General features: G+C 51.1%; 1 protein-coding gene across 1 annotated transcript; it reads right to left on the minus strand.

Moving 5' to 3' along the window:
• Positions 1 to 2,271: 2,271 nt before the first annotated feature.
• SSC5D (scavenger receptor cysteine rich family member with 5 domains) lies at positions 2,272 to 16,114 on the minus strand (the record flags this gene model as incomplete). Its single annotated transcript, XM_029914296.1, has 7 exons — positions 16,066 to 16,114; positions 15,005 to 15,334; positions 10,200 to 10,529; positions 9,382 to 9,711; positions 5,593 to 5,922; positions 3,421 to 3,774; positions 2,272 to 2,369 (listed from the first exon to the last, which is right to left on the minus strand). Coding segments are annotated over exons 1-7 (1,821 nt in total), but the record flags the coding sequence as incomplete, so codon positions are not given.
• Between the last annotated feature and the right edge of the window lie 212 nt (positions 16,115 to 16,326).

Genomic DNA, 16,326 nt, shown 5'->3' on the forward strand with positions numbered 1-16,326 from the left:
GGACCGCTAAACACTGAGAATGGAGTGGAGGTTAAGGATAATTTAGGCATGGCCCAATATCGAAACAAATATTTTGCCTCAGTCTTTAATGAGGCTAATGAGGAGCTTAGGGATAATGGTAGGATGACAAATGGGAATGAGGATATGAAGGTAGGTATTACCACATCCGAGGTAGAAGCCAAACTGGAACAGCTTAATGGGACTAAATTGGGGGCGCCAGATAATCTTAATCCAAGAATATTAAAGGAACTGGCACATGAAATTGCAAGCCCATTTGCAAGAATTTTTAATGAATCTGTAAACTCAGGGGTTGTACCATATGACTGGAAAATTGCTAACATAGTTCCTATTTTTAAGAAAGGGAAAAAACGTGATCCGGGTAATTACAGGCCTGCTAGTTTGACATCTGTAGTGTGCAAGGTCTTGGAAAATATTTTGAAGGAGAAAGTAATTAAGGACATTGAGGTCAATTATAATTGGGACAAAATACAACATGGTTTTACAAAAGGTAGATCGTGCCAAACCAACCTGATCTTCTTTGAGAAGGTAACAGATTTTTTAGACAAAGGAAATGCAGTGGATCTAATTTACCTCGATTTCAGTAAGGCATTTGATACGGTTCCACACAGGGAATTATTAGCTAAATTGGAAACAATGGGGATGAATATGAAAATTGAAAGGATAAGGAACTGGTTAAAGGGGAGACTACAACGGATCATACTGAAAGGTGAACTCTCAGGCTGGAAGGAGGTTACTAGTGGAGATCCTCAGGGATCGGTTTTGGTACCAATCTTATTTAATATTTTTATTACTGAGCTTGGCACAAAAAGTGGTAATGTGCTAATAAAGTTTGTGGATGACATGAAGCTGGGATGTATTGCCAATACAGGGAGGGACCGGGATATCATACAGGAAAATCTGGATGACCTTGTAAACTGGAGTAATAGTAATAGGATGAAATTTAATAGTGAAAAGTGCAAGGTCATCCATTTAGGGATTAATAACAAGAATTTTTGTTTTAAACTGGGGACGCATCAGTTGGAAGTAACAGAGGAGGAGAAGGACCTCGGAGTATTGGTTGATCACAGGATGACTATGAGCCGCTAATGTGATATGGCTGTGAAAAAAGCTAATGCGGTCTTGGGATGCATCAGGAGAGGTATTTCCAGTAGAGATAAGGAGGTCTTAGTACCGTTATACAAGGCACTGGTGAGACCTCATCTGGAATATTGTGTGCAGCTCTGGTCTCCCATGTTTAAGAAGGATGAATTCAAACTGGAACAGGTACAGAGAAGGGCTACAAGGATGATCCGAGGAATGGACAACGTGTCTTATGAAAGGAGACTCAAAGAGCTTGACTTGTTCAGCCTAACCAAATGAAGGCTGAGGGGAGATATGATTGCTCTCTATAAATATATCAGAGGGATAAATAGGAAGGAGGGAGAGCAATTATTTAAGCTCAGTACCAATGTGGACACGAGAACAAATGGATATAAACTGGCCATCAGGAAGTTTAGACTTGAAATTAGATGAAGGTTTCTAACCATCAGAGGAGTGAAGTTCTGGAATAGCCTTCCAAGAGGAGCAGTGGAGGCAAAAGACATATCTGGCTTCAAGACTAAGCTTGATAAGTTTATGGAGGGGATGGTATGAATTGATAGCCTAATTTGGGCAATTAATTGATCTTTGACTATTAGCGGCAAATATGCCCAATGGCCTATGATGGGACACTAGATAGGGTGGGATCTGAGTTACTACAGAGAATTCTTTCCTGGGTGTCTGGCTGGTGAGTCTTGCCCACATGCTCAGGGTTTAGCTGATCGCCATATTTGGGGTCGAGAAGGAATTTTCCTCCAGGGCAGATTGGCAGAGACCCTGGGGGGTTTTCGCCTTCCTCTGCAGCATGGGGCACGGATCACTTGCTGGAGGATTCTCTGCACCTTGAAGTCTTTAAACCACAAGTTGAGGACTTCAATAGCTCAAACATAGTCAGGGGTTTGTTACAGGAGTGGGTGGGTCAGATTCTGTGGCCTACATTGTGCAGGAGGTCAGACTAGACGATCATAATGGTCCCTTCTGACCTTAAAGTCTATGAGTCTATGAGGCTATATGCACAATAGCGCACCAAAGGTGGTATATGAGCTCTCTACCAAGTGCCAGCAGGCCACTGGTCAACCTAATGGGAGCAAGATGTTTGTATGGGACAAAATTGAAGAGAGATGTAAAATGTAGCATATGACGCTCCAGAAGTGTGGAAGTGAAGCTTGTCACCTGCGCCATGGCAATCCCTTCAGCTGAGCCAATCAGCACATAGAACAATGCACAGCTGTAGAGACAGGCTGTGTTCACTGCCTCGGCCCAGTGGGGGCCTAAGAATTTACAAAGACAAAGGACCCTTAGCACAAGTCTCCGAAGACAGACCGCCTCTGGAAGAGAAAATGGTCTGTACCTACAAAGAAAGAGGAGAGGGGACAAGAGCTCCCAGGAGGCGGCTGACAGCATTTCTCTCAGGAACAGGAGATCACAGCTAAACCTGGAGTAAAACCCTGGAAGGACTGTGGGGTGAGCGTTGCTCTACCAGACAGAAAAGTATCTCATTCAACGTGTCTAGGCTCTAGTCAACATGTTATAATTTTATTGGCCATAGAACCATTTCTTTCCAACCCTTCTCCTTCCTACCCCTCAACTCTCTACACTCTGTGAAATCACTTGTCCTTGGTGTGACTATGAAGGGATCTCGAGCTGTGTGTTGATTGGGGCAGAGATGGGAGGTGGAGCTGGTCACCTTGGAACCTTGTTCCTTTGTGACTGCTGTGAATGCCCAGTGGGACAGGGACTGGGTGCTGCAGGGGTACGCTCAGACAGCTGAGGGGTGAAGTGTGCCTATTGCCAACATGGAGAGATGTCACCCTTCTCCCAAAGGCCTAGAGGGCACGGCTTGTGTGGCCTGTGGCCGAGGGAGTTAGGGAGCTACCCCGCAGCAGGCACAGACAAGGCTTCCTCATTCTAGGGGCCCAAGGCACCGCGGTGGGCCATCAGGGCCAGTATAACTGCAAAAGGAGAGGGCCCCCAACTGACACCCCCCTACCTGCAGTACAGGCCTTTATCACCATGCTGGGGCACTAGGGTCAGTGCTGACTCAGGGTAGGTCGGATCAGCAGGTAGTAATCGATCTATCGATTTATCGATTTATCGATTTATCCGTGATGGCACTCCTTGTCGACTCCAGAACTCCAGCTTGCGAGAGGCAGAAGCAGAGTTGATGGGGGAGCGGCAGTGGTCGACTCACTGCCGTCCTCACGGCCAGGTAAGTCGACCTAACATACGCCCCCCCCTCCACCCCGTAGTGTAGGCCAGGGCTCAGACAGGAGAGCTGGGTCTGTGCTGAAACCTTCCCAGCCCGATCCCTGCACCACCCACAGTGACGTGATGGATGCAAGTTACCTGAGCACACAACACCGGCATCTTTTCTGTGGTTACAGTTATTCTCTCCCCAAGGCCGAGCCCTGCAATCAGAGAGGGCAACTTCTGTCCCTGTGCAGTGAACGTCATCCAGCCAAATATGGTCAGATCCTTGCCCAAATCGAGCCCCTCCTGGGGATGATAACGCCGTCCCACAGCCCAGCTGCCTGCATATGACTCCAGCATCCTGTAAGTCCCAGTTGTCATCACACACGGTTCCCCACTGCTGGTTGTGAAGCACCTCGACCCTCCCAGCGCAGCGGCTCGGGCTGTTCACCAGTCGGAGCTGAGCCACTTCTGAGCTGCCAGCGTCTGCAAACACCCAAGGGAATAAACACTCAGGGAGGTTCCTGTGCATCTGATCTCTCAAGTCACTGGGGAACGTAGCGCCTCCCGCTGATGGATCTGACCGGTCTCTACACACAGCCACTGCCTGACAAAAGATCCCCACCACTAACCAGGCTAATCACTTGGGCAATGCTGAAGTTTGTCCACTTCCCTCGCAGCCAGCTGTCACCTAGTTAGGCAGACTGGACGGCAGTCTGACCTACTGCTCCCACTAGAGCACTTAAAAAGATCACCCCTGCACTGCTGGCAGGAACCTCCTGATGAGCAGATTTACACCCTCACTCCTGGCGCTGGTATTCGCTCCAGTGCGATACTGTGCAGTTGTGTGGGGCAGATGCTGGCATAAGCATCTTGGTGACTGGGAGCTGAACACAGTCACCCATGTCATTAGTGGTTGCCTTAGCCTGACATCAGTATTGAATTTACATGCGTTGGCTCCATAGCTCCCTGAAAACCTCACCCAGAGTCCATCCCCCTTAGAACTGCCTGGAGCGCAGGGACGGCTGGCAGGAACCTGCTGCGCACCAGGCTGACAATGGTTCCTACCAGTGCAGAGGCAATGCACACTTCCTACAAGCAGATCGGCCCCTCCTGAAGCAAACACCTGCCCCTGCGGTTCCTCCAGACTTGTCATGACTGACTTGGCAACATCGTTTTATGGCAGCAATTGCTGCACTCATGTCTAGTGCTGCCAGCCCAGTACCAGTTTCAGATGAATGATGACAGAGCTGGGCTGACAGCTGTGTCCTCACAGAGGGGCAGCAACTCTGGGATACAGAGACTGGTGTGCTGATGGATTTTCAGAAGCCCTAACTTGTATTTACAACCTGTGATGCAGATCCTGGGCTAGGTTTAATGGGCCCCTGACTGGACTGGCCAGAGGGACTGCTGCAGTGCAGAAACGTGGCTTAGCCTGATCTTCTCAGTGTGCCTGTGGGGAGCAATACAGACAGTCACATGTGGTGGAGGAGAGCCCCGTTAGAAGACTGGACCTTGAGGATGCACAGTCAGATGGCTGAACAAGCTAGAGGTAAGCAAGGTCGGAATGAGCTCTCCCCTGACAGCTCTGTGAAATCACTTGTCCTTGGTATCACTATGAAGGGATCTAGAACTGTGTCTTGATTCAGGCAGAGATGGGAGGTGGAGCTGGTCACCTTGGGACCCTTTTCCTTTGGGTGTATCAGACCTGTGACTGCTCTGAATGCCCAGGAGGACAGGATCTGGGTACTGCAGGAGGACCCTCGGAGGGCGGAGGGGTGAAGTGTGCCTATTGCCAACCCGGAGAGAGGTCACCCCCCAACACAAGGCCTAGAGGGCACGGCTTGTGTGGCTTGTGGCCGAGGGAGTCGGAGAGCCGCCCCCCCAGCGGGCACAGACAAGGCTTCCTCATTCTAGGGGGCCATGGCACCGCACCGGGGTATTAGGGCCAGCACAACTGTAAAGGGAGACGCCCCCTACTGACACCCCTCTACCTGCAGCACAGGCCCCCTAGCACTACACTAGGGCACTGGGGCCAGCACTGAGTTCAAGGGGAGAGCGTGAGTGTCCCCTACTGAGCCCTCACACCGCTCCCTCTAGCATAGGCCCATAGAACCGCACAGGGGAATTGGGGTCAGCACAGACTGAGAGGAGAGCATTCCCTACTGGAACCGCCATATTGCTCCCTCAAGCATAGGCCCCAAGCACCATGCTGGGGTCAGCACTAGCTGTGAGGGGACAATGTCCTGTAAGGAGCTTCCCACCCTGCTCCCTGCAACACACACGGTGGTAGATGAGAGTTACCTGAGCACACAACACCGGCATCTTCTCCATGGTTACAGTTATTGTCTTCCCAAGGCCGAGCCCTGCAATCGGAGAGGGCAGCTTCTGTCCCTGTGCAGTTGACGTCATCCAGCCAGATAGGGTCTGATCCTCGCCCAAATCGAGCCCCTCCTGGGGCTGATAACGCCGTCCCACAGCCCAGCTGCCTGCACACTACTCCAGCATCAGTTATGTCCCAGCCGTCATCACACACGGTTCCCCACTGCTGGTTGTGAAGCACCTCGACCCTCCCAGCACAGTGACTTGGGCCATTCACCAGTCGGAGCTGAGCCGGTTCTGAAATGCCAGAGTCTGCAAACACCCCAAAGGAATAAACACTCAGGGAGGTTCCTGTGCATCTGATCACTAGTGTCACTGGTGAACGTAGGGCCTCCCACTGATGGGTCTGAACAGCCTCTGCAACAGCCTGTTAGGGGTTCAGTCCCTGTCAACTAATCGCAGTTAACTCAAGCAATTAACTCAAAAAATTGTGATTAAAAAAATTTATCACAATTAATCGCAGTTTTAATCGCACTGTTAAACAATAGAATACCAATTGAAATTTCTTGAATATTTTGGATGTTTGTCTATGTTTTCAAATATATTGATTTTAGTTACAACATAGAATACAATGTGTACAGTTCTCACTTTATATTATTACAGTTGAAGTTCTTTTATCCGGCATGTTGGGAGAACGGGGGGTGCAGGTAAATGAAAAATGCCGGTTAACTAAGAGGCAGGGAGTTTGGGTGCGGGAGGGAGTGCGGGGCTGGGGGTTGGGGTACGGGAGAGGGTGTGGATCAGGGGCTCTGGGAGGAAGTTTGGGTGTGGGAGGGGGCTTAGGGCAGGCAGTTGGGGTGCAGTATGGGGTGCATGGTGCCGGATCCGGGGGCTACTCACCTCGGGCAGCTCTCCACAAGTGGCAACTTGTCCCGGCTGCTCCTAGGGGGAGGAGCGGCAGGCAGCTTGGCGCACTCCCTCCTTCCGCAGGCGCCGTCCCCGCAGCTCCCATTGGCCATAGTTCCCAGCCAATGGGAGCTGTGCAGACAGCACTGGGTGGAGGCAGCATGCAGAGCCACCTGACGCGCCTCTGGTTAGGAGTAGCCGGAGCCTGGGACAGGTCGCCGCTTGAGGAGAGCAATCCAAGGTGAGCGGCCCCCGGATCCTACACCCTGCACCCACTCCCACCTACTAAGCCCCCTCCCACACCCAAGTCCCTGTCAGAGCCCACGCTTCACACCCCGTCCTGTACCCCAACACCCTGCTGGCCCCGCACCAACCAGACTATAAAGCGGCATTTCAATGAAGATCAGAAATGCCGATATATAGAGCTTTCTGGTTGATGAAGTGCCGGAAAATAAAGCTTTTACTGTATTTTGTATTACAAATATTAGCATTGTAAAAGTGGTAAAAGAAATAGTATTTTGCAATTCACCTCATACAAATACTGTAGTACAATCTCTTTATTGTAAATGTGCAACTTACAAATGTAGATTTTTTTCGTTACATAACTGCACTCTTAAAAAAAAACCAATGTAAAACTTAGAGCCTACACACATCCTCTCAGTCTTACTTCTTGTTCAAGCAATCGTTCAGACAAACAAGTTTGTTTACACTTCGGGCGATAACGCTGCCTGCTTCTTATCTGCAATGTCACCCGAAAGTGAGAAGAGGCATTCGCATGGCACTTTTCCAGGTAGCATTGCAAGGTATTTACGTGCCAGATATGCTAAACTTTCATGTGCCCCTTCATGCTTCGGCCACCATTCCAGACGACATGCTTCCGTGCTAATGATGCTCGTTAAAAAAGTAATGTGTTGATTTAATTTGTGACTGCAATCCTTGGGGGAGAATTGTGTATCTCCTGCTATGTATTTTACCTGCATTCTGCCATATCTTTCATGTTACAGTAGTCTCGGATGATGACTCAGCACATGTTGTTCATTTTAAGAACACTTTCACTGCAAATTTCACAAAACACAAAGAAGGTACCAATGTGACATTTCTAAAGTTAGCTACAGCACTTGACCCAAGGTTTAAGAATCGGAAGTGCCTTCCAAAACCTGAGAGGGACGAGGTGTGGCGCATGCTTCCAGAAGTCTTAAAAGTGCAACACTCGAATACGGAAATTACAGAAGCTGAACCACCAAAAAAGAAAATCAACTTTCTGTTGGTTGCATGTGACTCAGATGATGAAAATGAACATTTGTCGGTATGCACTGCTTTGGATTGTTATCGAGCAGAACCCATCATCAGCATGGACGCATGTCGTCTGGAATGGTGGTCTAAGCATGAAGAGACATAAGAATTTTTAGCGCATCTGGCACATAAATATGTTGCTACACCAGCTACAACAGTGCCATGTGAATGCCTGTTGTCACTTCCAGGTAACATTGTAAACAAGAAGCAAGCAGCATTATCTCCTGCAAATGTAAACAAACTTGTCTGTCTGAGTGAATGGCTGAACGAGATGTAGGACTCAGTGGACTTGTACGATCTCAAATTTTACATTCTTTTATTGTTGATTGCAGTTATTCTTTGTAAATCATTCTATATTTGTAAGATCAATTTTCCAGATAAAGAGATTGCACTACAGTACTTGTATGACGTGAATTGAAAAAACTATTTCTTTTGGTTCTTTTTTACAGTGAAAACATTTGTAATCAAAAATAAATATAAAGTGAGCACTGTACACTTTGTATTCTGTGTTGTAATTGAAATCAATATATTTGAAAATGTAGAAAAAATCCCCTAAAATTGAAATAAATGGTACTCTATTATTGTGTAAAGGGGCGATTAATTGTGTGATTAATCATGATTAATTTTTTATCTAACAATTAATCATGATTTTTTTTAATAACTTGACAGCCCTACTCCCCACCACTACCATGCAGCCACCTGTGGGGTGGAACAGGGTAGACGAGAGACAGGGCACAGAAACTCATGGGCTGTGTAGGAGAGGAAGTGAGGAAGAACCCTGTCTCCAGTCACAGCAGTGGGGCATATTCCAGGTTCAGGGGTAATTAGCTGAGATGGAAATCACCCGGAGTGACGGGGATAGGAACTCCACACTTCATAAAGGGATCCCTGAGAGGCTGCAGGATCCATTCAACCCCAAATCCCACAAATGGGATCTACGGTTACCCAGTGCCCCATTGTGCTGTAGCGGAGCAGGGGGGTCAGAGCAATCAGCAACGGGGAGGGTCATAGAATCATAAAATATTAGGGTTGGAAGAGACCTCAGGAGGTCATCTAGTCCAATGCCCTGCTCAATGCATTATCAATCCCAACTAAATCATCCCAGCCAAGGGTTTATCAAGCCGGGCGTTAAAAACCTCTAAGGGTGGAGATTCCATCACCTCCATAGTTAACCCACTCCACTCCTTCACCACAGAGGCACCACAGAGGGTGCTTAACCACAGATGGTCTCTCACAGAGGCACATGTACTGCTCCCTGCAGGCCCTAAGTGCTGTGCTGGGGCACTGGGGCCAGCACTGACTTTGTGGGGAGAGTGCCCCCTGCTGAGCCCCCATCCCGCTCCCTGCAGCACAGGCATGTGGAACTGTGTGGGGGAAATGGGGTCAGCGCTGACACTAGGGGAAGAGTGACACTTACTGTGACAGTGAACCTGCTCCCTGCAGTACAGGCCCTTAGCATCATGTTGGGGCACTGGGGTCAGCGCTGACTCAGACAGGAGAGCTGGGTCTGTGCTGAAAGCTTCCCATCCTGATCCCTGCACCACCCACAGTGATGTGATGGATGCAAGTTACCTGAGCACTCAACACCGGCATCTTCTCCGTGGTTACAGTTATTGTCTCCCCAAGGCCGAGCCCTGCAATCAAAGAGGGCAGCTTCTGTCCCTGCGCAGTTGACGTCATCCAGCCAGATACGGTCCGATCCTCGCCCAAATTGAGCCCCTCCTGGGGCTAATAACGCCGTCCCACAGCCCAACTGCCTGCACACGACTCCGGCATCCTGTAAGTCCCAGCTGTCATCACACACGGTTCCCCACTCCTGGTTGTGAAGCACCTCGACTCTCCCAGCGCAACGACTCGAGCTGTTCACCAGTCGGAGCTGAGCCACTTCTGAAATGCCAGAGTCTGCAAACACCCCAAGGGAATAAACACTCAGGGAGGTTCCTGTGCATCTGATCTCTCGTGTCGCTGGGGAACGTAGCGCCTCCCGCCGACAGATCTAACCGGTCTCTGCACACAGCCACTGCCTGTCGAGGGCTCCCTACCACTGACCAGGCTAATCACTTGGGCAATGTTGAAGTTTGTCCACCCCTCTCCCAGCCAGCTGTCACCTAGTCATCTGGGCCAGCACTGACTTCATGGGGAGTGCGTGACCATCCTCTACTGAGCCCCCACACTGCTCCCTGCACCACAGACCCATAGAAGCTCACAGGGGAATTAGGGTCAGCACAGTCTGAGAGGACAGCGCTCCCTAGTGGAATCGCCATATTGCTCCCTGAAGCACGGGCGCCAGGCACCATGTTGGGGTCAGCAGTGACTGTGAGGGGACAATGCCCTTTAATGAGCTTCCCACCCTGCTCCCTACAACATGCATGGTGGTAGATGAGGGTTACCTGAGCACACAACACCGGCATCTTCTCCGTGGTTACAGTTATTCTCTCCCCAAGGCCGAGCCCTGCAATCGGAAAGGGCAGTTTCTGTTCCTGCACAGTTGACGTCATCGAGCCAGATACGGTCCAATCCTCGCCCAAATCGAGCCTCTCCTGGGGCTGATAACGCCGTCCCACAGCCCAGCTGCCTGCACACGACTCCAGCATCAGTTATGTCCCAGCTGTCATCACACACGGTTCCCCACTGCTGGTTGTGAAGCACCTCGACTCTCCCAGAGCAGCGACTCGAGCTGTTCACCAGTCGGAGCTGAGCCACTTCTGAAATGCCAGAGTCTGCAAACACCCCAAGGGAATAAACACTCAGGGAGTTTCCTGTGCATCTGATCACTAGTGTCACTGGTGAACGTAGGGCCTCCCACTGACGGGATTGAACAGCTTTTGCAACAGCCTGGTAGGGGTTCACTCCCTGTCAACTAATCGCAGTTAACTCACGCAATTAAGGTTGTTTTATCCAGCATGTTGGAGGTCTGGGGGGTGGTGGTAAATGAATAATACTGGTTAACTAAGAGGGAGGGAGGCAATGTTGAAGTTTGTCCACCCCCCTCCCGGCCAGCTGTCACCTACCTAGGCTGTCACCTAGTTAGGCAGACTGGACGGCAGTCTGACCTACTGCTCCCACTAGAGCACTTAAAAAGATCACTCCCCACACTGCTGGCAGGAACCTCCTGGGGAGATTTACACCCTCACTCCTGGCACTGGTATTCGCTCCAGTGTGATACTGTGCAATGCTGAGGGGCAGACGCTGGCATAAGCATCTTGGTGATTGGGAGCTGAACACAGTCACCCGTGTCATTAGTGGTTGCCTTAGCCTGACATCAGTATCGAATTTACATGTGTTGGCTCCATAGCTCCTTGAAAACGTCACCCAGAGTCCATCCCCCTTAGAACTGCCTGGAGCGCAGGGACGATTGGCAGGAACCTGCTGCGCACAAGGCTGACAATGGTTCCGACCAGTGCAGAGGCAATGCACACTTCCTACAAGCAGATCGGCCCCCTCCTGAAGCAAACACCTGCCCCTGCGGTTCCTCCTGACTTGCCACGACTGACTTGGCAACATCGTTTTGTGGCAGCCATTGCTGCACTCGTGTCTAGTGCTGCCAGCCCAGTACCAGTCTCAGATGAATGATGACAGAGCTGGGCTGACAGCTGTGTCCTCACAGAGGGGCACCAGCTCTGGGTTAGAGAGACTGGCGTGTTGATGGATTTTCAGAAGCCCTAACTTGTATCTGCCCATTTACAACCTGGGACACAGATCCTGGGCTAGGTTTAATGGGCCCCTGACTAGACTGACAGAGAAATTTGTGTAATGCAGAAATTTGGCTTAGCCTGAATTTCTCAGTGTGCCTGTGGGGAGCAATACAGACAGTCACACGTGGTGGAGGAGAGCCCCGTTAGAAGACTGGACCTTGAGGATGCACAGTCAGATGACTGAACAAGTTGGAGGTAAGCAAGGACAGAATGAGCTCTCCTCTGACACTAGTGATGAGCTGGGGACGGAGAAAGGCTTCAGGATCAGACTGTGTTTACAAGAACACACCCACTCTGCCTAGGTATCCAGCAGACAGAGCTGTGATGGCTGGTGCTGGTTTCTAAATCACTGTATGACGCTACTCCGGTCTCATGAGACAGCTCATGGCGTCCAACACCATTAGGTCGTCCAGAGACATCTATACGGAACAGATCACGGGACACCATCAATACCACATTGCGTAATTGAGACCGCCGACCAGGGAAATAACCCACTTCCTTCCCTGATGAATCAAGGGACGCACCCCACCCATGTACTTATTCGCTATACTGATACTGACTTGGACTCTTAATACATTCCATGGGTGGCGTACCCGAGCCCACTTATCCACTGACGCTTTAAAAACTCCTGCACACCAATCTGGGTCTATGCTGGTTATGTGATATGTGTGTATCTCGTGATCCTTGTAACCAATACCTGTAATCCCTCATAACTCAAGCCTGACCCCAGATGTACAGTACCTTCCCTCTTAACTTGTGTATATTACATTTTAAACATTAACTTTAATAAAACTTTTAAATCTGTTCTTGAATGCAGGGGTTGGTAAAATGTTGTTGTCCTGATTGTCTGAGTAAAGGGCAGCAGAACTGTGCTTAGCCTGCCCTGACTGAGGGGGTCACCCACAACTCAACTGAACTCACTAACCAGGGGGCTCAGACACCAGACCCCTATCAAGAGTGAGAGGGGGTGGAGATGGGTGTTCCTCCTGAGGGGTGTGGGCTCTGTGTAAGGGGTTTAGACATGGTTTAATCTATTCCTCTTCAAAGATAGAGCTGAAATCACCTGCTGTGAGACAGTGTTTCTGCCCAGCCTGCTTCAGCACTGAAATTTGCTCACTAAGAGCTGACAGTCACTGAGAACTGGGTGGAGACTCAAGAGAGCGACCTGCAGAGGTCACAGCGGAGAGGCCGGGGGCGGCAGAAGGTGAGGGTGAGCAGAGTGGTGAGTGGCTGGCAGGGCAGCTGCCACCAGAGCAAGCACTCAGACAGAAGAGCGAACCAGGCGCTCTAATCCCTGCCCACATGGTGGGAGCTGAACTCACACAGGTTCACCTCTGAACTCTGGGTCTTCACTAACCAAGGACAACCACTGTGAGTGGGGTGCAGTGGAGGGAGCAGGGAGCGGCACCTTAAAGGAATTTTTGGTTGCTGGACTCAAGAACCTGAGGCAAAAGACACTGCCCAAAATACCCCGGGGTAGGTGTTTTGCTCATGGTTTTATGTTTATAAATCCTGTTTGTGGTGTTTTCCCAAGTTAATGCCAGGGGGGTTCCCTCCTTTTATAAAAAAGTTTCTTTTCTGCGCTGAGACTCTGTGCTTGCAAGAGGGGAAGCTTTGCCTCATAGAAGCACCCAGGGGGTGGTGTGTAATTGTCCGAGGTTACTGGGTGGATGCTCAAGCTGGATCTGTGTTATACTGCTGGAAAGGAACCCCTAGTTATTGAAGCCAGCCCTAGTCACTTCTGACGTCACTTGCAGAAGGGTTACATAGATATCGACTTGTGACATACACAAAAGAAGAAGACTCCCCCCACTGATATGCAGCCACTTCTGGGGTAGGACAGGGAAGCTGAGAAACAGGACAGGGAAATATTTTGGCTGTGTAGGACAGGAAGTGAGGAAGAATTCTGTCTCCGGTGTCCATCTCTTGGGGAAGTTACAACTTCAGGACTAATTCCCTGAAATGCAAATCCGCCGGAACACAGTGCTTAGGAACCAGAGTCTTGAGAAATTGGCCCTGGAGTTTTAGCTTGAGTGAGCGGCTGCAGAATCCATTGACACCAAATCCAACCAGTGGAAGCTGCAGTTCCCCAGGTCCCCATTGTTCCGCAGAGGAGTCTGGCCCAGAGATAAGTAGACGCCAACTGGCAGAGGGCACAGGGATCCCTAGAGTTATACAGGGATCTCCTGGGTGAGATATATGCACAATCGCTCACCAAAGGTGGCATGTGAGGTTTCTTCCAAAAGCCAGCAGCCCAATGGTCGACCTAATGGGAGCAAGATGTTTGTATGGGACACAGTTGAAGAGAGATGTAAAATGTGGAATATGGGACTCCAGAAGTGTGGAAGTGAAGCTTGTCATCTGCGCCATGGCAATCCCTTCGGCAGAGCCAATCAGCACATAGAACAATGCACAGCTCTGGAGACAGGCCATATTCACTGTCTGGGCCCAGTGGGGGCCTGAGAATTTACAAAGACAAAGGACCCACAGCACAAGTCTCTGAAGAGAGACCTCCTCTGGGAAGAGACAATGGTCTGTACCTACAAAGAAAGAGGAGAGGGGACAAGAGCTCCCTTTCACCCAGGAGGCGGCTGACAGCGTTTGTCTCAGGAACAGGAGATCACAGCCAAGCCTGGAGTAAAACCCTGGAAGGACTGTGGGGTGAGCGTTGCTCTACCAGACAGAAAAGTATCTTGTTCAATGAGTCTAGGCTCTAGTCAGAGTGGTATGATTTTATTGGCCATGGAACCATTTTTTTCCAACCCGTCTCCTTGCTACCCCTCGACTCGCTACACTCTGAAATCACTTGTCCTTGGTGTGACTATGAAGGAATCTAGAGCTGTGTGTTGACTGGGGCAGAGATGGGAGTTGGAGCTGGTCACCTTGGGACCCTGTTCCTTTGGGAGCAGCAGATCTGTAACTGCTGTGAATGCCCAGTGGGACAGGGACTGGGTGCTGCAGGGGGACGCTCGGAGGCCGAGGAGTGAAGTGTGTCTATTGCGAACCTGGATAGAGGTCACCCCACCACAAGACCTAGAGGGCACGGCTTGTGTGGCCTGTGGCTGAGGGAGTTGGGGAGCTACCCCCCAGCGGCCACAGACAAGGCTTCTTCATGCTAAGGGCACCACACTGGAGCATTAAGGCCAACACAACTGCAAAGGGAGAGCACCCCCAACTGACACACCCCTACCTGCAGCACAGGCCCCCTAGCACCGCACTAGGGCACTGGCGCCAGCACTGACTTCAAGGGGAGAGCGTGAGCGTCCCCTACTGAGCCCTCACACCGCTCCCTGCAGTACAGACCCAAAGAACCGCACAGGGGAATTAGGGTCAGCACAGACTGAGAGGAGAGTGCTCCCTATTGGAACCACAATATTGCTCCCTGAAACACAGGCCCCAAGCACCATGCTGGGGTCAGCACTGGGTGTGAGGGGACAATGCCCCTTAATGAGCTTCCCACTCTGCTCCCTGCAACACGCACAGTGGTAGATGGAGGTTACCTGAGCACACAACACCGGCATCTTCTCCGTGGTGACAGTTATTCTCTCCCCAAGGCCGAGCCCTGCAATCGGAGAGGGCAGCTTCTGTCCCTGCGCAGTTGACGTCATCCAGCCAGATAGGGTCTGATCCTGGCCCAAATCGAGCCCCTCCTGGGGCTGATAACGCCGTCCCACAGCCCAGCTGCCTGCACACTACTCCGGCATCAGTTATGTCCCAGCCATCATCACACACGGTTCCCCACTGCTGGTTGTGAAGCACCTCGACGCTCCCAGCGCAGCGACTCGGGCCATTCGCCAGTCGGAGCTGAGTTAGTTCTAGGACGCCTGAGTCTGCAAATACCCCAAGGGAATAAACACTCAGGGATGGGCTAGAGGAAAGGAATATGGGGCTTTTTCCCTATTGTTTTTTCTGGCTTCCATTCAGTCCCTGTGTGGCAGACTGGCGGGCTCAGGGGGGCTGAGAAAAGGACACTGGGGGGTTCCTCTCTGGAGGTCACCAGCTCTGATCCAGCCCCAGGCAGGGGGGAATGGCTGACTCATGGGATGGAGAATGGGACACAGGGTCTTTCCCTCCAGGAGAAGCTGGCTCCAGTACAGTCTGTGCGAGGGGAATGAGCTGACGCTGTATGTTGGGAGAAGGAGACCTGGGGCTTTTCCCCTGGATGGCACCAGTTCCCGTTTGGCCCCAGCTCAGGCAGGGGCAGTGGCTGGTGTGGGGGGAACAGGCACTGGGCTTTCACATCTGAGGCCCTGGGTCCAAGCTGGTAGTGAGTGAAAGTCGCAGCCATTGCAGCTCTCTGATGCCCAAAATGTGAAATGAGCTGCTGGGGTTAATTCCCCTCCATGACAGGACAGGTGTGTGCAGGCCAGGCCAGCCCTCAGTCTGAGCGGCTCCCAGCCGAGGGGCAAAGAGCGTAATTGGTCAGGAAACTGAACTGCCCTTTGCCCCTGCCTGGGCTCCCTCCCTGTCTGCACCCCGATGACCCTGCCTGACTGGAGCCAACAGCAGCTACTCCATAGGGTTGTAGTTCTGCTCCTCCAAAGTCTCCACTGGCCCTGACCGGGCTCCTCTATATTCCACAGCGTCCAGACAGACAGGGCCAGTGCCATGCTGAACTGAGCACTGTCCTGTGGTGACAGCACCTCGGCAGCTCAGCTCCTGGTACCCCACCCCCACCTCCCGCAGGCCCCAGCTAGCATCACAGCGCCCCCGTGTAGGGCTAGGTCTACACTACGGGATGGGGGGTCGACCTAAGATACGCAACTTCAGCTATGTGAATAGCATCGCTGAAGTTGTGTATTTTAGGTCGACTTACCTGGCT

The sequence above is a fragment of the Terrapene carolina genome, unplaced genomic scaffold, assembly GCF_002925995.2.
Source record: "Terrapene carolina triunguis isolate 2854851 unplaced genomic scaffold, T_m_triunguis-2.0 Scaffold34447, whole genome shotgun sequence".
Classification (NCBI taxonomy): Eukaryota; Metazoa; Chordata; order Testudines; family Emydidae; genus Terrapene; species Terrapene triunguis.